This window comes from Vespa crabro, chromosome 9, assembly GCF_910589235.1.
Source record: "Vespa crabro chromosome 9, iyVesCrab1.2, whole genome shotgun sequence".
In the NCBI taxonomy this organism is placed as follows: Eukaryota; Metazoa; Arthropoda; class Insecta; order Hymenoptera; family Vespidae; genus Vespa; species Vespa crabro.
Window position 1 is genome coordinate 7440317 of NC_060963.1, and position 25155 is coordinate 7465471.

Genomic DNA, 25155 nt, shown 5'->3' on the forward strand with positions numbered 1-25155 from the left:
AAAATACTATTTTTTGACACGATTTTTTTTTGAAGAAAATAAAGCTTCTTAAAAAATCAAAAACACTATGTCCTTGCTTAAAACTTTATCTTTAAAATGAGACTTTGTTCATTAAAATCGATAAAGAATTACGCCTGTACTCATTATTGTTGTAAACCATAATAAAACCATAGGTAATAAATAGCCTTAATCGACTGGATATTTTCGAGGTTGTACGCAAGTTTAATAGTGAAAAATATGTCAGTAGGTGTAACAATATGAAATGTAAGTAATAGATATGTAGGCGTATGCATTCATATGTATATATATAGATATGATATAGATATATAGATATGTTATGACGATTCTCATGAAGTTAGGATTGTATAATAAAACAGTTTTGTAAGTGAATAAATATTTTATTTTTTAAATGAAATGTTAACAAAAATTAATTTTATATTATTTTTTCTATATTCCACACACTTTATATTTTTCAATTATTTTTAATGAAATTACTATCAGTTAACAAAATAATTTCAAAAAGAAAAAAAGTATATATATATATATACATATATGACGATATAAAGTATTAAAGTATAAAGTAGACATATTTTGTATATATTAATAAATTTTGTCTAATATTTTTTTCTAAAGATAAAATACAAACTATGCACCTATTTAAGAAGTACAAAATTAAGAAGCCTTTAAATTAACTTTAGTGAAAATGCATTTTTCTATACCAGACACCCAAGAATTTTTAGATGCAGCTAGTAACACATATGTTGTAAGTATTAATATCATAAATTATAATTAAAATTAAATTATAATTAAAACAATTATATATATTTTACTCCTACTTGTTATTTGATTTTCAGGGCTACAATATCCATATTAATGGATTATTTCATTGTACTGTACGTTACAAGCAATTGCTTAACTTACACGAACAGTTAGTAAAAGATGTTGATATTCCTCTTCCAACATTTCCTCCAAAAAAGTTCTTTCCTTTAACTATGACTCAACAAGAAGAACGCCGTGTTGGTTTAGAAAAATATATTCAGACAATAGGACAAGATCCAGTAATAAATTCTTCAGAATTATTAAATGGATTTTTATTAAATGCACAACAAGAAGCTGTGAATGGTCCATTTGAGAATGAGTATTTAGATGTATTTCTTTCAAATGACTATAAAGTAACCATTAATGTTTCTACAAAAGAAAACTCTGGACAAGTTCTAAAGGTATTTGTGTATATTATCAAAAAGATTATCAACTGTAATAGAAGTGCGATTTCATTTTTTATGCATACCTATATCTCTTTTTAGAAAGTATATGACAGTATTATGTTACTGAACCATTTGCACCATTACTTTGCTTTGTTTATTATTGTACAAGAAGATAACAATGCAATTGGTATGCATGCAATATGCTTTAATATTATTATTATTTTTTTATTTTATTATATTTATGTATCATATAATAACTTTTTGTTTTGTCCAGTATTGCGGAAGTTACAGGATTTTGAATCTCCTGTTATAACATATAAAAACATGTGTACTCTAGGTATTCGAGTAGTACTTGGAAGAAATTATTGGGATATTGAGCATGATTTAGAAATATTAGATGATTCGGTAGGTTTAAGTTTATTATACAACCAAACAGTAGCTGAGATTCAAAGGGGATGGATCTTGATTACAGATGAAGTGCAAAATTGCTTGGAAAATCTACAGAAAAATGAAACGAAAAAAGAGGTATCTTGTGTATAAGTAATTTCAATTTTTTAAGTTAATATGTGTGTGTGTATTAACATATATGTATATATATATATATGTATATTAAAAAAATATAATATATATATATATGTAAAGTATATATAAATATATATATTATATATATTATATTTTTTTAGTATATGAAGATTGCACGCACTTTGAAATATTATGGTTATGTACAATTTATACCATGTTTTTGTGATTATCCTCAATCAGAATCGAAGGTAATAATTGCCATTGGTAAAAATGAATTAAATTTACGTGTATTAACGTCCGATCCTAAACCACAAGAAATAGCATTTAAGGTAACTAGAATGCGATGTTGGCGTATAACTACTTCACAAAATGTAAGTGTGTAGAAAATAAGTATATGTTTGGAAAGTTAAGAGTAGTTACAGTTATAAATAACAACAGATATAATATTTTTAGGGTATAGATAGATACAACCATCATGATCATTTTAATCTTGAGCTATCTTTTGAATATTTAATAGCGAAGAATCAATTGCAATGGATTACGATTTCTTCTGATCAGGCTATTTTAATGTCTGTATGTCTGCAGTCTATGATAGACGAATTATTATTAAAAAGTACACATGGCAACAAGCATCAGGTTTATAGATAATTTATTAATATTAATAAAATCAAATGTTAATTTTTTAATTTTAGCAATGAGTGCATTTATTTTCAGGAACCACAAAAAAAATCATGGACATATATAATGAGAGATGGACATAGCCGTATTGTTATGGGTGCTGGACCAATAGAAAATATTGATGAAGAAAAACAAGTATGAAGATTGACTGTTTTATCTAATTATTTCTTATATTCTGCTCAAACTATATTATTTTTTATTTTGTAGCAAGATGAAGTTCATTCCACTGCTGGAGTAGAACCTATTATTAAAAAATTAACAGACAGGTTGTCAATTATAAAACTAAAGAAATCTAGCGACGACAAAACTATAGTTTATAAACATGAAAGAGGACGCACAAGAGAATGTGATATTGTGGAAAATAATGCATTTTATACTATAGGAGATGAAGATTTATAGTCTCTTATTACTTATTATTCTAAAGAATTAAACAAATGTTTGCTTGACAAATTCTATATTATATTTTATATAATATAATAACTTTTTTAATAATCTATATATAATTGCAACTAAAAAACTGATGATATTATGACTATAACGAGTAGACATCAGAATTTGTGATATATTTATATACATGTTAATATGAATTAACTTTCTGTAATATATTGTATATTGCAAAGATATTTATGCGATAAGAAAATACGCGAATATTCTAATTTTTTTTAATATAAAATCAAATATGATACTGAAGTTTCAATATGAAATTTCTAAAAAACTTGTCAATTTATATAAAACATATTCTTTGTACGCATTTTTTGTATTTTTCATTTTTTAATGGTACTGTAAAATGTGTTTTTAATGTAATGAGATTTTTTTAATATTAAACTAAAAAAAAAAATTATTCCACGTGTACTGATAGAAATTTGTATAATACCATTAACTTCATATATTTTTATAATGAAAATAATATGTACTACAAAGTAAATAATGGGTCACTTATGTAAATAAAACTTGAATATCCTGAATGATTAAAAAGTTAATAAGAGCACACTGTAGAAACAATGGAAAATCTTATCTTTAAAGCTCAGTGGCAAATGCATATTTATTGATGAAAAAGTAAAGACGGTTTTGGCAGATACTATACATATCTTGGCTAATCTTTACATAAAGGAATTATGTTATTATACTAATAACCTGGAGATAAATATTAAATTTTAACAAAATGGCGTTCCGATGCATCACTGTATCTGCAATAATACTGATGTGATATTCTTTTGTTCATTGTAAATACGAATCACATAATATAAAATCAGTTTTGTATATGTAATGAAAAATATTTGATAATACATAATTTTTTAAAATTGCAGTAAAAAGAAAAATGAAATGAATATCTAAAAATGGGTTTCACATTGAATAATACAGAGAATAGGAGATTTCAATGAAGCCACAAATATCGATGAAAGTAACAATTTGTGTATATTATTCTCAACGTTATATAAAAGAAGCAAATAATGAAGCAAAAATCATTATACAATAGGTTTCATTTCTATTAAAAAAAGGGAAAAGATAAACCGAACACTTATTACATGAGTTGTCACTTTGTTGAAGAATTTCTATCTCTATAATAATTTTTATGAATTTTCTTAGTGGCTCCAAAAAAAAAAGAATTGAAAAAAATCCAATTGATCTAGTTTAGAGTAATTTAAATTCAGATCTTGTATTACTGACATCGTGCATATTTTCTATATCAAAAATATGTTATTATTCTGTATCAATCCTCAAACGGATAAAAAGTAAGTTCAGTTCTGGCTACAGGATCTAAGTGTCATCGATCTACCTTTATTATATATGTACGAAATAGCCCAACGTCAGCAAAGAATTACTCTGTATGTAGTCATTCTCTACAATTTTAGGCAATGAGTCAAGTACGAATCACCATTATGACAACTTGCCACATTTGGGAATTGTATATAAATATTGTTTTGTTGAATTAATCGATGATTATTAATGTCATGATATCATAATCGTTACTAGTAGTCGTACAACTTCGCAATTTCGATAATTTCAATACCCTACTATTGCGAAGTAGAGAAATATAAGACTATTCTCTAATAGGGAAGACTAATCCTAGTAAGTTCTTTCACGAAATATTTTTTTGCAATGTATCGTCTCACCCACCATGATATTACGTAAAACTACGTAAAATCTTACCATGTATGAGAATGCAAAAACTTATATGTTTAAAATACATGGTGTTTCGTGCTTAAGAAAGAAAGTCTCTCAAGGTGAGATTAAATTGATGTAAGCTAATATTGACATCACGCGTAATTGAAATTATATACTATGTATGGCAGTAGAATTAGCAATAAAGTAAAATTCGCGTTTGATAAAATGAAAATACTTAAATGCCTAAAACGAAATTTATATATATGTATGTATGTATCATGTAAATGATGTTCAGGGCTTGTAGTGGTATCTCTTTCTAAAACTTCAGGTCACTGGCCATATTATCGTATTAGATATGACCTTAAATTTTTCACTGTACCTCGCAAAACAATGAGGTTTATTAGCATAAGCAACAAGTAGGGGGATAGCTTTAGAAAGCCAATATCCAAGCTCTAATAATGATCTTATTACAAATATTCTTGTTAAAATAAATGGCATTGAACGTGACTAGTAGACGCAAGATTGTCGTCAAATTTCATTTCCAAACAAGCCAACAATTGTAAATTTTATGCTTTACCGTTGCACATGCATTGCACACCTTCTTGCATTTCCTAATCAACCCTAAAAAGGGACATATACTTTCTGTAAGAATAGTATATTTAACAGTAAATATGTGTAAATTTAATAGAAAAGAAAAACACGAAAAAAATGAAGGAAGAGTTAAGTAGAGTTATTGTTTCTTCACCTAAATCATGTAAAATAATTTACATTGGTGACGTGAGGCTATTGGCTAGTATTATCTATATACCCTAGTTTCCCAAAGACAAGCGACATTTATTTGAAGAGGGAAGTTATTTTAAAATGATTATATCTCTTGCTAGATAAATGTACATAAAACAAATGTCCTTTTCTTTGACGAAACTAGGGATAAAGTGGATAAAATCTATTTGTTTATACAACTGTACACTCTTTATCTATCATCACACTCGTTTGTTTAAAAAAAGAAGTCAAACTGTTAGAAGTTCTGTTGTCTCTTTCGTTTAGTATCCATGGCATCTAAAATAGGTTGCCTTTTCGTTTGATATCTTCTTCTTAATTCATCAATTTCGCGTTCCATTTCAGCGTCCAGATTAGCCATTCGTTGTTGCAGTTCTTCATAAGACAGAAACTTTAACTGCAGGAATATTAATTGTGATAGTATTTGGTTAATGTGTAAAGATAAGAATTTGTTTACAAACATGAAACTACTATTTTGTCTAAATAAGGTCTACATATCTAAATCGTAAAAAGGAAGATAATTAACTGTAAGTAACGTCTAATTTGTAATATATATAACATTATATTGTATAACTTGCTAATATACTTACAAAGTCAAAATCACGTTCCGTAAATACGTTTTGAAATTTGCCTACATTATTAGGCGGTTGTTCTTGCACTGGATGCGATATTTGATTGAGTTGTAATTGTAAATGGCTTTGAAACCTTTGAGATTCTGTAGCACCTTGAACTTCAATTTTATTAGCGATCTCTACATTATGCGCTCCTGATATTTGGCCATTACCCTAAACACATTTATAATTAATTTTTTTTTTTTTAAATTAATATCTTAAAAGTTTTGTTCAAAAACTTACTTTTCCTATCTCAGGTGCTTCCTTTTTATCAAAATGATCTAGGAACAAAGGTCGATATTTCTTCCCAGATTCAACTGATCCAGTATTATGCCCTAGAAGTAGTTACACACGTATACGTATAATATAATATTTTTTTTTATATTCATATCTTTGTATAGATGCAAATTACTAACTTTTCATAGTGGCTTCAGTATCGGTATCACTGTTAATGACCATTGTACCAAGATCTAATACTGCAGATACAAGCGTTCCAGTGTCTGGTAAATCATGACTGGGAACGAGCGTTCCTGTGTCTTCTGGCAAAGGTTTCATAGTACCACTACAGTCTTCTTCATCCTTGATATTTGCAGACAGAATGATATTATTATTACGTTAAATATTTACAAAATGATGTAAATTTATGCATGAAAAATTAAGTTTTATTAGGCGACATTACCGAATCATCCGCTTGATTTTGATTTTTGATCGCGACGTTGTTGATAACATGTGCACGATGTGCACTTTGCTTCTCTCGTATTTCATGTGCTTCAGCGATCATTTGACTAAGAATACTTGGTTGTTTCGCATTGCCTATAATAATACATTGTTATACAAATTCCAAGAAGAAATTAAATAAAGTTATTTACATTTATTTTTTATAACAGATGTACAATGTTTACCAATAAATTCATGATTGAGTAATTCAGTCGCCGTAGCTCTCTCTTCTGGATTTTTAACAAGGCACCCACTGACAAAGTCAATAAATTCTGGACTCCATTGATCTGGTTCTCTAAAGCTAGGTGGAGGTTTAGTTGGAATCATAAATATAGCTCTCATCGGATGGATATCACCATAGGGAGGTTTTCCTTCGGCCATTTCCAAAGCCGTTATACCGAGTGACCATATATCCGCAACACAGTCATATCCTATCTCTTGTATTACTTCGGGTGCCATCCAAAATGGCGTTCCAATTACTGTATTACGTTTAGCCATTGTATCCTATGTAAAAGACAATCGTTATCAGTTTTACTTTCTCATATCGTAGTTTCTCATATCAAAGTATTAAATCTTACAGTCAATTGACCCGCTACACCAAAATCGGCTAATTTAGCGTGTCCTTCGTTATTTAGTAAAATATTTCCAGCTTTAATATCCCTGTGTATTTTTCTTCTTAAATGCAAGTATTCTAATCCCTTCAAGGTATCACTGAGAATTGTAGCGATTTCATCTTCTTGCAGCGTCTTTTTCCTTAATCTCATAATATCGCTAACAGATCCAGCGCCACAATATTCCATCACGATCTGGAAGATCAATAATTCAACATTATTATACAATTCAATAAAATTGCACTAAGTGAAAAACAGTAATCATTAAAATTCACAAAATAAAATATATATATATCTTTTATTTATATAAATTTAATTCTAATAATTTCATATGCATTTACCCATAAGTCTGTATTTTTAAAATAACTTCCATAATATTTAACAACGTATGGGGAGTCACATTGTTGCATAATTGAAATTTCCTTGATGATTTCCTGTAAATCCGTATCCACGGGTACTTGTTTAATAGCCAGCACTTGTCCACTCTCTTTATGCAGTGCCTTGTAAACGGATCCATAAGACCTGCATTGTATATAATCATAGAAAAATAAATATATATATATATATATATGTATTTAAAATTACAAATGATAAGCTTCTTCTATCTTTAAGAAATTTTCTTTAGATTATAATCGTTTACAAATTAATAAAGATATAATGTCGTTGATTAAGTCATAGCTGTTTTTAAGAAGTAAATTTAGGAATACATTTAAATACGAAAAAAAATTACATAGACTCACCCTTCTCCTAGTTTGCATATAATGTCAAATACTTCCTCGGGTTGCCTTGTTAAGCTTTCTTCGGACAACTTTTTTAATTCGCTGCAAAACATAAAATAAAAAGCTTGAGAATGTTTCAGTATAATATAGTAAGCTATGTACATTTTAATAGATTTTTTTTTCTTTATAAAAACGTTGCAATTTATAATGCGTTTCTTAAACATAATGTTAACTCAGATTGTACAGTGATATCAAAGCTGTCAATAAATTTTATGGAATGTCGTCACATGGAGTTACAAAAGATATAGTCGAAAGAAACATATTTTAAAGAAGAAACTGCGACAGGTTAACAAAGGAAGAAAATATCACTTTGAATGAAGAGCATCGATTCATAATCGACTTCAAATAATCATGTAAATTAAAAGATAAAGGATTGAAATTATTTTCTGATTTATTAAGATATAAAAACTAACGAAGGACAACTAATCGTAAACGCATAAACAACCGAATACCTCTTAGAAGACATCTTCGTTTTTATATCACCGAGTTCTTACTCGATAAAAGCACGTTCTGTGGATGAAAATAATTTAACGCGACTAAAATAGATATCATTCCGTTTGTAAAAATATAATTAATTCAAACGACGAATATTACATTTTTGGCAATAAATTAAAATAATTACAACCGAAATATCGAAGGCTTCGAACATCGGCCATTGTAGATGGCGGAGTTACCGAAGCGGTTCGAAAGATGCATTTGAATCATTTGCGCTATTTCGCGCATCTACATAAGAACAATTTCTTGCAAGAGTTCTCGATTGGTTCGTAAAAATAATTTAATCGTTAGATTCAGAATCGTTGAATTAGTCTAACGAAAGTTGAAGAAAAAATAAATAAAAGGGAAAACACGAATACATTCTCTTTAACCTTAAAATTGAGTTTGATCGACTGCAGAGTTGGAAGAGAAGAACGAATCGGAGCAAATGGCAAACCAATAAGATGAGAAGAAAGAAGAGAAAGGGAAAGAATTCGCTAACGGTACGGAGCTCAACCAATAAGAGGATTCTTAATTCTTGCGTATCATTAAGATCGTGTCTTTCATTGGTCAATTGGTAATCTCTTAGAACGATTGCGGCGCGCTTTCGTTTAGAGACGTTCTACGGTGATTTTTATCTTCACCCCACCAGCGGTGGGTAGCGTAGGCACCGCCGAAGGCAGTAGGTTGCCAAGAAGGAGCAACAGGCCAACACGCCTCGCTTTGGCTCGGTTCGGCTCGGCTCGGCGCTTCGGCGACGTGCGTAGCGTAGCGACTTGCGCCAACGGTCAGGCCATCGTCGATCCAGTGCCTAGTGCTTCCGTAACCGTGGCGGCGAGTCGTGGGGTGTGTTTCGTGCCTTTTTGTCGTCCACCACCGTCGAACGCTCGAAACGGAGGGGCTCGAAAGGGGTGCGTATGTAAGAATCGCGTGTCGTATGCCTTCGCATACGCAGGTGTATCGTAAGGGAGACAAGTGCGAGACGGCGAGGGATAAGATATATCGTCGAGGGAGGAGATAGAGAGGAGAGACCACGAGAAAAACGGAGGCAAGAGAATCGACGAAGGAGTGAGAGAAAGAGAGTGAGTGGGGGGAGAGAGAGAGGCAGAGAGGAAAGATAAAGGAGAGGCAGAGTGTGCGCGAGCGCGCGGAAGAGAAGACGGAGGCGGTGGCGAAGGAAGGAGGAGAAGGCGGCGGTGGTGGTGGCGGTGGCGGCGGAGGAGGAGGGGGCGGTGGCGGTGGTGGAGGAGGAGGAGGAGGTGGCGGCGGTGCTGACGGTGGAGGAAAAAGCGTCGTAAGATAGGAGTCGGTGGCGGCGGCGGCGGCGGAGGTGGAGGAGGACACGGCGCCGCGACGCGACGCGACGCAGCGCAGCGCAACGCAACGCAACGAAACGCAACGCAACGAAATTCAACGCAACGCAACGAAACGCAACGCAACGCAACGTAACGCGGTGCGACGCGAGAGTAACAAGGTAGAGACGAACGAGTACGAATAAAGAAAAAGAGCTGGAGGAGAAGGAGGCGAGTAAGAAGTAATAGAAGAAGAACCGACAACAGCAGGGGACGATTGAGAGCGCACGGAGGACCGCGTGATCCAAAATGGCGCTCAATCAGGAGATCGATCAGTTGTCGAACAGCAATCTCGTCGTGAGGATCGATCAAAATTCAGAATCCGATCTACAAGCTCTGTTCGACACGGTCTTGAAGCCGGATTCGAAACGTCCGCTTCAAGTGCCGTTGCGTATGCGCAATTTACCCGATTCGTTCTTCAACCCACCATCGACCGGCAGCAGAAGCCCGTCGATCTCGCACTCGCGCGAAAATTCGGCCGATTCGGCTTTCGGCGCCGGCGGCAGCGGCGGCGCTTCCGGCGCGGTAACGGGGAGCGCCGGAGGACGTAACGCGGAATCGTCCGGCGGTGGCGGCGGCAGTGTTGCAGGCGGTGGTAACGTCTCCGTCGTGGGTGGTGGCGCCGGTGGCGGAGGCGGGGGTGGTGGGGCCGGTGGTAGCGTTGGCGTAGCGAATGGTAGCGGAGGCGGTCCGGCCGGCGGAGGAAGCGCCGCCGGCGGTGTCGGAGGAGCTGGGGGAGTTGTCTCGGCCGCGGCCGCAGCGGCAAACGCAAACGTCAGCGGGGGTAACAGCGGGCCTGCTGGCGGAACGGCGAACGGCGGTCCGCCGAACGGTGCGGCCGGCGCCTCGGCAGGCACGGCCGCGAGTGCGAGCGCCGGGAGCGGACCGGCCGGAAGCGCCGCTGCCGCTGGCGCGGCAGCAGCAGCAGCAGCAGCAGCAGCCGCGGCAGCGGCCGCCGCAGCGGCTGGTTTAACGGTCGCGCATCCGCGCGCTCACAGCAGCCCTGCATCCCTGCAGCAAACTTACGCGTCCGCGCAGCAGGCGCAGCAACACGCGCCGCAGCCACACGCGCGTCACCACCATCATCAGAAGCAACGCAGTTACGACGTCATCAGCACGGTCGACGACCTGGGACCCCTGCCACACGGATGGGAACAGGCGCGTACTGCCGAGGGACAGATCTATTTCCTCAAGTGAGTACCTCATCTCTCTTTATCTTTATCTCTCTCTCTCTCTCTCGCTCTCTCTCTCTCTTTTTCTTTCTTTCTTCCTTTCTTTCTTTCTTTTTTTCTGTCTTTCCCTTTCTTCCCGTTCTCCTTTTACGCACGCACGCGCTTGCCTTCGCGGACTTTGATTCTTCCACCTGTTGGCTATCGATAAATCCTCGCTATTTTGCCTTCGTTCGATCGGTTACGTCAACGTGCCTCGGTACCGTTACGACGACGTTATCGCTATTTCCTTTTGTCATTCTTCTTTGCTGTGGAATTTTTGTTATTTTTATTCCCACGTGCTGACGCAAATACGAACGGTAGTTTTTTTAGTTTTTAAATGATCGTTTTGTATACACAATGTGTTCAATTAGCTTGTAGAAAATCGGAAAAAAGTTTCGAAAAGGTCATTGTGCAGCGATACTCCTCTGAAATGAAATGTTTGAATATAATGCAAAGAAGTTGTTTGCACCGTCGACGCATTTTATCGAACGACGTTACTAAAGTGGACGAAAAATGTGACGCGCAAAGCCGGTGGTACGATTCGTCGCGCAGAAACATGGACGTGAATGCGGTCCGGAGGCTTGAGCAACGATGAAGGAGTCGTGGCAGTTTTGTTGTTCAAGCCGGTCTCTCGGTATTCGCCTTTGCGTGCCTTCGACTTAGGTCCAGTTTCTTCTACGTCGTTCGGTTCGTGCGATCCCTTTCTCTCCTTCTAACTCTGACGATCGTAATTTTTAACTTACTCATCGAAATTTCCTTCGGTTTACGTTCTTCCTTTTCAAACCTCAAAAGTTTGTCTACAAATATTTCTCACAATGTCTTTACTCCATTTAATTTTTTATTGTTTCAAGTAAACAAATGTTTATTTTTCAATAAAATCGTACGGTATTCTTTGTTCCTGCTTTATCTGATTCCTGTTTTTTCTTCCGTTTTTTCTTCTGTTCTTTTTTTTTTTTTTTTTTTTAATATACTCGTTTATCGTATCAGTTCAAACGAATCTCGAAATATACTGTATACGCGATAAGACTTTAACAACAAGAAACGAAATAGGCCGGTGATTATATCTTGATAGGGAGGAAAATTACGCGATTTATTTTTTACGATTGTACGGTATACGTGTTCGCGTATTGTTCGAAATTCGTGTTCAGAGACACGATTCATGTATCATTTCTCTGGGAAATGGGCGGAAAAAGGGCGCGAAGATTTTGCCGATTTCTTGACATAAGAGTTCTTCTTTGACGGTTAGAAGATTGGTGGCGTGTTCTAGGCGAGTCTCGTGCGCTTAAACCGTTATGTTATTACGGCTAACGAAGATGGAACTTTAATGGGCTGATTTTATCTAGCGGAGATCGTATCCAAGCGATTATGCCAAAGTCCGAAGGAACCTTCGACTTACGTCGTACCGTTAGACGCTGACCGAAGCGATCGAATATCGCTCGAATCGTCGTTGAAATCACGTTCTTCGTAATACAAACCCTCGTTATTTCCATTTTTATTGGCATTTGGAAAAATGACGTATTATCGCTAGGAAAGTAAAACGCCAACTTATATGGTACGATCGTTAACGTGGCGCTAATTGGATAAATTCATTTACGGTAGATTGGGTTCTATGTAATTACGCATTTTCCTAGTAATCGCTTGATTCGATTTCATTTTATTGACAAGCAATAAAATTCCTTCGATCTTTTTTCCCCATATACATCGAGACATAATGACCTATGGAATTAACGGATTTTCTTTGAGATTTTAAAAGACTCGAATTTAATTTCTAAAGAATAATAACGCTACTTGCCGTTCGTTCCTTTTTTCGTTAATCTCAACATATCTATTTTCATTAATAATTGCTCATTAATTAATTATTATAGTCTGTGTTATTGTAGATATTAAAAAAAAAAGAAGAAAAAAGGAAAAGAAAAAGAAAAAAAAGATGGAGGAAAAAAGACGAGCGAAAGAGAAAATACGAAAGAAAGGAAAGGGAGATAAATTCTCGTGCTTTGGATCGTACGAAGAATGATAAAGGCGTCTGCGTGTTAAGGAGAACGGGACGAAGGACGATTTGAGCGTTTCCGCGCGGCGACGGTTGCGGCGGCCTCGAGCACACGATGCGAGAAAGTAACGTTACGCCCGATACGCCTTTCTTACGCGCGACGTACAACGCGTATGCGAGTCTCCAATACTAATACTGATACCAATACTAGTTACTGCACAGTGACACGTGCTAGATACTAATATCGATTCTATGAGATTCAACGAGACTCTCGATTCCATTGTTCTCGACGATGCGCGTGAGTTGCTTTTCTCCACTCACTATGACAACCTTTTCTTCGTTTTAAAACGTGTTACTGTTTAATACGGATAATAAGACAGATTTTTTATTTTGTTTTTTCCTTTTTTTTTTTGCTCGAAACGATTGAACGATAATGACCGTTCTTCATTTGGCCTCTTTTCGATGCCAATGATAAACAAATAGAAAACGATGAAAGAAATTGAATACAATGTTGAGAAGACTCCGGATGCGCTATCGGTGTCATCGATGGACCGATAGAAGTGAAAGGCGACATTTGAAAATGTTAAAAGGTAACTGATATTTATGACTCTCTTTTTCTTCGCGATCCACGACGCGTGCTCTTCACGTTCCGACTCTTTTCGTCTCTTCCGAGTTGTTGAATGGTCGATCGAATAATCGAAATGCTTACAAGGAATCGTTCGTAACCGTGCAAGATGGCCGCGCTTGGTCCACAAAGACAAAGTCTACGAAAATAAAATTGAAATAATTCATTCGTTTGAGAAGATAATGATAAATAAGGAAAGAAAGAGATCTAGATAATAAAAGGGATTAATAAAAAAGGATGGAGTTTGCGTGCTCATCGGTGAGATCGTCGACGTCATTGTCGTCGTCTCGTGATAATAGTAAAGAGCATGGCGGCTTAGTTCACCTTTCGCTTTGAGTTATCAGTTTGATAAGCCTGAAGCTTCTTGGAAAAGTTGCGATGCAGCTGTAGAGTCATTTTTTTTCTTTTTCTTTCTGCGAGCGTCTTCCTCGGTGACTTTCTTCGTTCGTTCGTCATGTAAATTAAAATGGTCCATGCCGACGTTTGTTCTTCTCTCGAGTCAGATACATCATCTCTTGCACGCGTATCCAAATGATTGTACGATTTCATTCGAACAACCTCTTCCACGAACGGGATTGCTTGTCCCTCTCGATCGGATGCGTTGCAACCTGCTTAAAAAGTTTCCCCGAACCTTCCTAGAATTTGGGACGTAGAAGCAAAAAGCGATTGGTTCCTCGTAGTCGATGGCTACTCTTGTCTTGGGAATGCCATTCGTTGAGACTCAGGTCAAACAAACTCGCTCAAAGGCCCATCGACGTCATGTATCGAACGGTGTGAATGGGCCTTTAGCCGTCTATCGTGGATACTACTCTCCGAACGACACGGTTGCCTTGCTCACTGCCTATATTCTTGCTATGTATATATGTATATGTTGCTCTTCTCGGCTTCCCTTGGCCTCCCTCGACCCTCTTTCTTCTCTTCCTTCTCTTCCTCCTCCTTTTCCTCCTTCTCCTCCTTACCTTCCAGCAGTGTAGGTACTACCTCTCGGCCGCGTCTCTTTCGTTCTTCGAACCTGATCCACCTGCGTCGCCGTGACTGAGATTCCCACGTGTCACCTGTCGTGGGAAGTTCCCTTCGAGACTGCGTCCTCCTCCTCCTACTCCTACTTACTCCTACTCCTCCTTCTCCTTCGCCTTTGCCTTTGCCTTTGCCTTCGCCTTCGCTTCATCGTTCTCTTTCACTTACCATCGCTCTTCTTTGCACGCTGATATAAGAGATTAGCCTACTCTTTCGAATCTTGGTGTCGTCTTGCTCGCTTTACCGTAATTCTAAACATGGTAAACGAGGCGGACTTATGCTACTCTTATTTTTTCTTTTTTTACGTACCATCGAAAAATAGAAAAAGAAAAAGAATAAAGAACATTTTACCCTTAAAACGTCACTTAATATTTTTGCCATTTAAAATCATTTTCTATCCCGACAATTTGAGCCTGAAAATGCTTGAAAATTCATTACTCGTCATATTTTATATTTTTTTTTTTCTTTATATATGTTATAATGTTTTGTGCCTATTTTTCTTTTTGTATTTATACCGACAAACCTTTAAAAATAATAAGAACTCCGTTCAGATAATTTCAACGTTTTCATTTTATTTTTTACTTTCATTTTCTTATTCGACTTACTTTGGATTATCCAGGTAACTGCAGCGACCCTTGCTTTCACAAAAGCTTTTCGGTGTTTCTGCTATCGAATTTTCTAGCAATATCTTTTTCTCATCTCTTGGAAAAAAAGACGGTCAGGTATTCTATTCGTCCCTTACTTTGCCTCCCTTTGCCCTCTTAACTTTAAAACGAATTTTCTCGTGAAGCCTTACGAAGCGTCTAGCTTCGACCGTTCTTTACATACTTCACCTGTAACTCTGAGCTACAAACGTGCTTATTGTTTAATTCATATTGTTTTTATTGTTTTATTATATATCCAATTTTTATTTAAATCTTTAATATATATATTTAAAGTCGATCAGATATATATTTAATAATTAAATATGTTTATATAAAAAAAAAGTTCATTAAATATGTTATTGTTATCAATTATTAATATTAATATTAACAATCTGATATATATTTAAAATTCATCAAGTTTGATCTCGCATTTTCGACGAGTTTCTTTATTATAATAATTAAAAATAATAATGTATATATGTATACATGTATATATATATATTCACAAATCAGGAATGTATGTGATATATAAATCAGAATCGTTTTGGTCCTTTAAATTTGACAAAAAATCTCGATCGTTCTCATATACATTAACAACATGCATATACATATAAATATAATACACATGTAACTATGTCCGTGTTATAGCTAGCTTTGCTCCGGTTCACGAGGAATTCGCGCGTGAATCGAAAGTTTCTCCTACGCACTTATCTTGTTACATTATACAGGAAGTATATCGCGGATAGTCACGTGAACCAGAGGAAGCGGATCGCGCATCACGACTATTTAAACGATTCAAAGAGTATCATATTGTTACCGAGGAATTTTTAGATTTGAACGTAACTACAAATCTTTAATTTTCGAAAGATAAAATCGAACAAATGTCATGTGATATAGATATTGGTAAGAAATTGTTTAATGGAAATATTAATTAAAAAAAAAAAAACAAAAAGAAAATAAATAAAAAGAAGTTTCTTTTCTTTGAAATCGTATCGGTTCATTAACATCATGTACGTTGCATCGTCATTGGTGCATAGGAAGGTTCAACGTTTCGAAGCAACGTGAACGAGCACCGTAGCAAAATGGCGCGGCACGAAGAAGCGCAGCGACGAGGTGCGCGCGTGCGCGCGCGCGAGCTCACGCATTCATACGAACACGCAGGCATACACATACGACACACAAATGTTCGCCGCTCGTTACGTACAGCAAGCGTCGATAATAGCGTTTGGAGGGGATGCCCTCTTCTTCCATCGGCTGTTCCTTCTCTTCCTTTTCCACGTCTCTCTTTCTTGCTCTTTCTTACTTTATCCCTTTTGCTTCTTTTTCTTCTTCTACTTCTTCTTCTTCTACTACTAATACTACTACTACTACTATTACTACTATTACTACTATTACTACTACTACTACTACTACTACTACTACTACTACTACTACTACTACTATTACTACTACTATTATTACTACTACTATTACTACTACTACTATTACTACTACTTACTACTACTACTTACTACTACTACTTACTACTACTACTACTATTACTCCTTTTTCTTCTTCTTCTTCTATTTCTTAGGGCATTGCAATGCTACGATGCGTAGAAGATACGATTCGAAGCTTATGGATGGTTGCATTCAAACTACAAAAACGATCGATGTCGATCATACAAATCGAAAATCGTCTTTCTGTACTTCCTTTATTATATTAGGATTATTTATAGATTTTCTAATAGTAAAATTAAAAATATTGTAACTTCGATAAACGGAATTCGTTATGATCTAATGTGTAGTTATCGATACGTCATTACTTTATACTATCGACATAGCATGCATTAGAAGAATTTTATTTCTTAACGATTTGCTGTTCGCCTAATGGATTTGTCTAATGATTTCTTAATACATAATCGATAATATATTAATTCTTAATAATAAACGATAATATATTAACGTTCATTTGTTTAGAAAAATGTTCGAATCAATTTTCGGTTTCTTTTTAAATGAAGATTTCCCGAAATAATATCATTACTACATGAATGTATTTATGTATATATATTCATGTGTGTGTGTGTGTGTATTTATATACACATACGTAGAATAGGTATAAAAGATAGGAAAAATACACGTTCGAGTCCGTCGCGTCGACCCTGAATGGAACGAGCGTCGCGCGCAACTTTCACTGGGATCGAAAATACCAATAGCCGACTAAACGGTTCTCGACTTGTCGCGAATGTCGTTCTTCCAGGTTGGCCTGGCGACTCGATCGTTGTTCTCGGATAACGGTCAATGCGAGGACGATTCGTCGGAGGCCTCTTCTCTTTTTTATCCTTCCTTTCTATGAGTATACATCTTTTATCGTGGAAGGTGATGGAATCATTGGAAAGGAGGAGCATAGAGACCGTTAAAGCGACAAGGACGCGATTGGATGCCGAAGATTGAACTTTTCCTTTGGTATTAAAGAAAGATAGATTATGCCAGTTGAAAACGGAGAAAAAGAATGTATTGTTTCATTTCAAAAATTATATCGGAATCCTTTGATTTGCTTCTTTTTTTCTTTCTTTTATTCTTTCTTTCTTGTTCTTTATTTTTCTTTTCCCTGTTATATATCGCTAATAAAAATGGTATTATAAGAGGGGAACAAATGGCGCGAAAAAGTGGAACGCCTCGAAGACTTATCTCTACTTATCTTTGTGACACGGAAGATGGATGTTCGTGTGTTTCGTTGATTCCGATCGTTGGAAAATAAAGCGATAAATTTTGGTGCGATGGCGTCGTAGAGCGCGCGCGCGCGAGAGAGAGAGAGAGAGAGAGAGAGAGAGAGTGCTTAGCGTGTTATATACAGAAGGAAAAATACATGGAAAAAAGAGGTGTCCCTTTTAAAACATGCAAATTCGTATCTCGAATTTTCATCTTGAACGTCCTTCCCGAAGTTCCGTAGAATTTAATATTTTTAAAAAGATAAATAACTTTCGTCGATAATTATTTTGTCCGCGAGAAAGATTAGAACCATTCAAATTTGAAGGACGTTCGAACGAGACGGGGAACGTATGTACGTACTGCGTAGAACGGAACGTTCCTGGCAAAGAGGCGAACGCGAGCACGATCTGTCCGCCACTATCCCATTCTGAGGCTAAAGACCTCGAGCGGACACACCTGTACGCGAGTCTTAGCGACAAATGCCAGATACGAGGACGAATCTCCGGGAATACAGTGACCGTACGCAAAAGTTCAAGGCAACATGCCTTTGATTGTAAGCTATCGCACTGTTTATCTTACGCATCTTTTATGTTTCTCTTTAGCGAGATAACGTCGTAACGATCGAAATATTTTTACCTAGACTATTCAATTCTTTTTTCTCTCGCATTATATGAAAGAATCACGTATCTCAATGTTTTCTCTCTTTCTTTTTTTCCTGATTTTTCTTTTTGGTTTTTCTTTTTGTTTTTGGTGTACGTTTCTCTTTTGTCTTTTTCTTATTTTTCCGTTCTCTTTTCTATTTTTCTCTCTTTTTTCTTTTTATCTTTTCGAGAACTTCGTAGAAAGATAAAGAGTAACACGAATGGTTGAGCAACGTCTTCCGTTATTATCCGGTGAATTCTATTAAACGTATAGGATATTCGTTTGCTAAGATAGGACGTAAAGTGTTTCGAAGAAGTATCGGTAGGCTAATTAACGCATACGTTTGTAGATAAGCGGTTTGCTAAAGAGGGATCGGAGGATGCAAAAGTTGAGTTTAACGGGACTCGATACTTTGGTAGATTAAGTCAGGGTTGGCTTCACCGAGAGGGGGAGAGTATCCGCCATCTTAATGGAGGGTACAGTCGGAGGGAGGTATCGACGGCGACGGTGGCGGCAGAAAAGAGAGACAGAGAAAGAGAGACAGAGAAAGAGAGACAGAGAAAGAGAGAGAGAGAGACGAAGAGAGAGAGAGAGAGAGAGAGAGAGAGAGAGAGAAAGAGAGAGAGAGAGAGAGAGCGAAGTAAAGGCGAAAGAGAGAGAGAGAGAGAGAGAGAGAGAGAACGAAGTAAAGGCGAAAGAGAGCGTCGGTGCGAGTGTCTATTTACGAGTTGTCCGGCGCCGTGATGTCCGGAGTAAAAATACATCGTAGTCCGTATGCCGTGCGCCACACGGAAACCCTCCTGTGATTCTCTCCGACGTTCTCGGGCTAAAGCCTCTCTCTTTCCCTCCCTCTCTCTATCTATCTCTCTCTATCTCTTTTCTCCTTCTTCTGCTCTCGCCGTCCTCGAACCTCCTCTTCCTCCTTCTCCACCTCCTCCTTCTCCTTCTCCTCCTTTTTCTCCTCCTGCTCCTCTTCCTCCTCTTCTTCCTCCTCCTGAGATTGCACGCGCGGTCCGTTCGTCTCCGCACGCTTGGAACCCGGCCAAGCGCTCGTTTTCTCTCCCCAGAAAGAAAGAAAGAGAAAGAGAGAGAAAGAGAGAGAGAGAGAGAGAGAGAGAGAGAGAGAGAGAGATTCGGGCATGAAGCTTTCGGAGCACATCGGAGGCATCCTGCAACGCGCGGCCCACTCTTTCCGTCTCTCTCTCTCTCTCTCTCTCTCTCTCTCTCTCTCTCTCTTTCTCTTTTCCACCTTCTTCGAAGCCTCTTGCTTGGATCTACCGAAAACTAGCCATTCTTCGTTTCTATGATTCTACGATCTATCTTTTTAATTTATTCGACGTATCTTTGTTGTTTTCGTTGCTTTAATCGTTACTCCGAAATTGTTACCAAATTGCGAATTATATAAAGTTTATTTATGAAAATGATTCTCCGTTATGTTTTCTTCGTGTTATTCGTCCTTCCATTTAAGGAAAAAAGTTATCTATTCTCTTCCGAAGAAACGACTTTTCTTTTCCGACTTTCTAAATGGAAATCTTTCTTTCGAATTTAAAGGGATGCTTTCTAGAGAGCAAGAAAATCGAGAAACGTTGTTAAAATTATGTCCCATGTATTCGATCGAGCGAAACAAGATCGACAGAGAAAGATATCGTTTATTCTTATCATTGAGACAATACACGGTTCGTACGTTATAAGAGACACGAGAAAGATAATTCGATAATTTGAAAAATGAATTGCCTTAGGAGATTACTGTATAGAATTTCACGTATCGTACTTACTTGTTTTCAACACGTGCTGAAGTCGATCATGTTATACCTCGTTATATAAGATGGTGGCATAGTTCAAGGTGCCTCTCAAACAGGTGGACGCCGACATAATACCTTTCTCATCAATAGTCATTCTTCCAAAAAATTTCGATATATTTCTGATCCTTCGGTCGTAGCTTTATATTAGTCTTATAAAGAAAGACTGCGAAATAAGAAATTCGACGCAATTCTTTTGTATCTTTGTATTTTCGATAGTACATGGATTATCTTATAAATTATATTTAAGACTTTTGGTTTTGTCTGAGAGAACGTGTCTCTTTATAGATAAAAATTGAAATCGTGTTTGGCGTATTTCCTTTTACGTAAATTATTTTGATAAATGAGAAAAAAGAAAAGACAAAGGGGATTTGATGTCGATCCGTGACTCTTCTCTTCTTTCTTACATTTCGTGACACCGATAATATGAAATTAGCGAGAATCTATTGTGTGCATGAATATCGGCCGAACGATACCCGAGAAAAGGATTGAATTACCGACGTTGACTCGACGTTAAGCGTGTGTGGTCATCGAGTAGGAGTGCGAGATCACGGTTATGTTTACGTGGGAACCGATATTATCGCGTTTTGTAGGACGATGGAAGAGACGACAGCGTCGTTGATGGCGACGGCACGTTACTTTCGTAAGCAACAAGTGGTTCGACGGTGTACTTTTAGTTGCCGCGTATTGAAAGAGTTCAACTAATTCAAAAGTAATCGTTTTTTTGTGATCTCGCTAAGTAAAGTAAAAGCAGCGTCGAATCGGAGCAAAAGTCGATCGAGTGCCGATCACAGCCATTAGCAGCTATTTTTGTTAGAACGAGAAACATGATGTTCTTGCATCGCCTTAAACGACGAACTCGGCAAAGTTTCTTCTTAAAAAGTCGTTCGCCATTTCGAGGAACGCAAAGCTATCTCTCTCCCTCTCTCTCTCTCTTTATCTATCTGTCTATCTCTATTTCTCCTTCTGTAGGTCGATCGTATTTGGAAACGTACGAGTTCTTTAATTCGAGAGAGGAGTGGCTCTCGGTGGAGGAGGAACTTGGCTACGGATTTGCTTAGAAAAATATTGGACCAAAGTGTTTTCACTTCCGGGCTTGGTTTTGCGTTTCCTCTGGTTTCTCGTCTCGAAATGAAAAGTGCAGGCGGCTTGCGTTAAAACTTACGTGGGTATCAGCCGGCGTTCGCCGTTACCGCTTCGTGTCGTCTTTTGAATGGAATTATTTTTAGAGCGAGTCTACTATATGCGGATAACCACGTACGTATCGTGGCGCGCGTTCGCCCTCTCCGTGACGCGTACAATAGAGAAGGATGCGAAGAGAGGATGCATGTGAGAGAGAACGTAGAAAGAGAGAGAGGAGAGAGAGAGAGAGAGGGAGGAAGGGAGAGAGAGTTGAGAGAGGCAAGTTCTTCTTCGATAAACCTCGTCGACCTTATGTTTCAGCCACCTGACGCGAACCACGACATGGGAAGATCCGCGAAAAACTGTCGCAGCTCAGAACGTGGCTCAAGTCGCCGCTCAGGTGGAGAGTGGAAAGTCTTCGGCTGCCGGCAATACTTTAGGCCCTCTACCGGATGGATGGGAGCAAGCACGAACACCGGAAGGAGAAATTTACTTTATAAATCATCAAACGCGTACCACTTCGTGGTTCGATCCCAGAATCCGTATGTCTTTTCGATATATTTCACTCTTTTTATCTAATTTATTTATTTAACTTCCTTTTTCTACTTGTTCTTGAGTATTCGTAATAGAATCGTTTTTATCTTTTAGCGACCCATCTTCAGCGAGCTCCGTCATCCGGTGCCATGCTGCCACAAAATTGGCTTCAGCAACCTACGGCTGGTGGTATACCTAATAACCAAACATTGCAAGCTTGTCAACAGAAATTACGTCTTCAATCGTTACAAATGGAACGTGAGCGTCTGAAACAACGGCAACAGGAGATCATACGCCAGGTTTGATCCCATTGAATGATCTTTTTTAATCGATCAAAGTTTACGTCGAGTATAGTAATGCCAAATTCTTACTTCTTATGTGTCATGTAGCAAGAACTGATGCTTCGACAAACTACTACGGATGCTGCCATGGATCCATTTTTATCGGGAATCAGCGAACAACACGCGCGTCAAGAAAGTGCGGATAGCGGTTTGGGTCTTGGTTCTGCCTATTCGTTACCACACACTCCCGAAGATTTCTTAGCGAATATCGACGACAACATGGATAGTACCAGTGGTAAGTTGTTTTTCCATTTTCAACGCCATTCGAAACTCGATTTTTTAATATTCAATACGCTTTTCTTAGATGGCGGTGCTCCCATGGAAACTCCTGATCTCTCCACTCTGAGCGACAATATCGATTCGACCGACGATCTCGTACCGTCGCTACAGGTACGTAGCTAAATTCATATATAACAAACTTTCTTTATAATTTAGCTTATGCAGCATAAAAATCAGGTCTTATTCTGGTTTCAGCTTAGCGAAGACTTCAGTAGCGACATTCTCGAGGATGTACAGTGTTTCATAGGCCCTAATACGATAAAACCTGAGAACGTGCTGACATGGCTCTAAGTATGGACACCCGCGGAATTTGTTCGTATATACCGAAGATATTCGGCTCCTTCTATTTACGACGGACGGACGGTATTAGAATTTTTTTTTCACCAATAGTCGTCCATTTGTCGGAATTTGAACGGAGCAAGAATCTAATATGAACTCGTGCCGCGCGTTAAATTACTTTGTCCGTTTTAGGACCGTGTCGAGACTTTATTGTTGTTGATTCGCACGGAAAAATACTGCGAGATTTTTTCGCTCGCAAGGAAGATATGTTACCGAGCAGCGAGAAAATCTCACGGTTCTCGTAACCCCGCCACGGTCGTAAGACGAACAGGAAATCAAAATGGAAATACGTGAGAGCGCAAAGACTCAGAGCGCTTAGCAACGAAAACGTGACGATAGGACCAACGACAAGACTCCAAACGCGACATCAACGAATATACTCGTCGCGAGAAGGCTACTCTTCTTCTTCTTCAACGATAGTGGTCAGTGGCGCCAAGGCGCGTTACACCTCTTTATACAACTATACTTGCGTAACACTCGAATAGTCGTGCCTTCCCACTCGTTCTTTCTAAATCAATTACACCCATTGAAACAACAAAGAAACTAATATTTGATATGGATGCGTCTTACTCGCCATCGATAACGCACAATTTATATTTTGCGACCAACCCATTGTTTCTCAACTTTTAAATGTTATTTCAATGTTATGTGCGAGAACGAAGGCACACCTTCCTGACGCCTTTACAATCTATACGTAAGAATGGCAAAGATCTTTGGACTATATTTGTACAACGAAAAGCAGCATCCATTGAATTTGAAAATAATGAGCACTAAGTATTTTTTGTTTTTACTAAATACAAACGGTATAGTCTATGTTTCGCGAGCAAGATACGATAAAATAAAAGTTATATCGTAACGGATTCGTTCGAATCGTAGTCCAAAGTAAATATATATATATATATATATATATATATATATATATATATATATATATATATATACATACATACATATATTATCATTCAATTTCGATCATACTCGGAGTATATTTTACGAGCGATTATATGCTAACCGAAGTGCCTTATCTCTGCAATCTATTTTCGTCGACGATCCTCAGTCGTCGTTTTTCAAAGCAATAACCGTCCATACGAAACTTTGATGTGAACATGTGGTAATTGTTAAAATAAGTAACATGTTTTAAACCCTTGAAACGTTTCAGTGAAAGGGACACGAAATGAATATATATTTTTTTATATATATAAAGTCTATACTTGTTACGAATTGCAGTTATATTGGTATTTTCAAAAATCATGTTAGATCGTATAAAAAGTTCTCTTACGTTTTATACTGCACACGATTATATAATGGAGATTACAAAAGAAGAAAATATAATCATATTTATAGATTCTATGAAATATCTTAGCCATAAGAATTTTTGCGCGTTAAATCCGTTGTGGGTCTGGTGAAGCAGTCAGTTAAGAAGGGCCGTTGAAATGTACTTTCTGTTTTCTCAGAAACGACGTAGCAGAGTTATTACCGATAATCAAAGTGACTTGGTAAAGAAGATAACACGCGTATAGATATATAATTAGTTACGTGGCAGCTTAGCGTATACAACTAAAACGATGAATGACGTGGCCACTTGGCGTCGCTAACGTATCATTATTTTTCTGTCTTTCGATCGTTGACGCGGATGACTCTTCTTACGAATTCCTATCCGTGAGAAAACTTGATTTGAAAATGCGTCATCGTGGTCGCGTTGATTCACCGAAAATAGATCGTCGTGTACTAGATATAAATTGCGTATATATTGTAAAGTTTTTGTTTTCTCGCGAAGGCGACAAGCTCTCCCATCTTTTCTCATATTTAAGGAAAACTTTCGGAGATGCATTCGTTATATTCATTTCGTTATTTGCGAAACTCTGAGATTTGACATGTTTTGTTTAATATCAGCCGTGCGAATATCGAATATATGACTCATCTATACGAAAAAAGCATAAAATTATTATTACATAAAGTATTCTCGTTTATATTCATTACACTTTTATGTTATCGGATAAAAATTTCTTCAAGAACGAAGTTACACGGTAATTTATAAGCATGTCAAAAACTGTAATACACGATGAACGTATTTCTTTCCTATTTTCTTTTAA

General features: G+C 37.1%; 3 protein-coding genes across 3 annotated transcripts; 2 read left to right on the forward strand and 1 right to left on the reverse strand.

Annotated features, from left to right (window-relative positions):
- The first annotated feature begins 16 nt into the window (after positions 1-16).
- LOC124427158 (sorting nexin-17) lies at positions 17-3849 on the forward strand. The gene is made up of 9 exons (XM_046969742.1): positions 17-264; positions 634-763; positions 855-1220; positions 1305-1392; positions 1480-1730; positions 1889-2098; positions 2181-2363; positions 2442-2540; positions 2613-3849. The coding sequence occupies exons 2-9, from the start codon at positions 704-706 to the stop codon at positions 2802-2804; spliced, it is 1449 nt and encodes a 482-aa protein (XP_046825698.1). The 5' UTR covers positions 17-264; positions 634-703; the 3' UTR covers positions 2805-3849.
- Positions 3417-8694, reverse strand: LOC124427157 (serine/threonine-protein kinase 3). The gene is made up of 10 exons (XM_046969741.1): positions 8459-8694; positions 7968-8048; positions 7569-7749; positions 7195-7422; positions 6802-7120; positions 6579-6712; positions 6316-6478; positions 6143-6234; positions 5879-6073; positions 3417-5685 (listed from the first exon to the last, which is right to left on the reverse strand). The coding sequence occupies exons 1-10, from the start codon at positions 8470-8472 to the stop codon at positions 5527-5529; spliced, it is 1566 nt and encodes a 521-aa protein (XP_046825697.1). The 5' UTR covers positions 8473-8694; the 3' UTR covers positions 3417-5526.
- A 1030-nt stretch (positions 8695-9724) lies between these two features.
- Positions 9725-25155, forward strand: LOC124427156 (transcriptional coactivator YAP1-like). The gene is made up of 6 exons (XM_046969738.1): positions 9725-11025; positions 21891-22111; positions 22218-22402; positions 22493-22679; positions 22749-22834; positions 22919-25155. The coding sequence occupies exons 1-6, from the start codon at positions 10082-10084 to the stop codon at positions 23012-23014; spliced, it is 1719 nt and encodes a 572-aa protein (XP_046825694.1). The 5' UTR covers positions 9725-10081; the 3' UTR covers positions 23015-25155.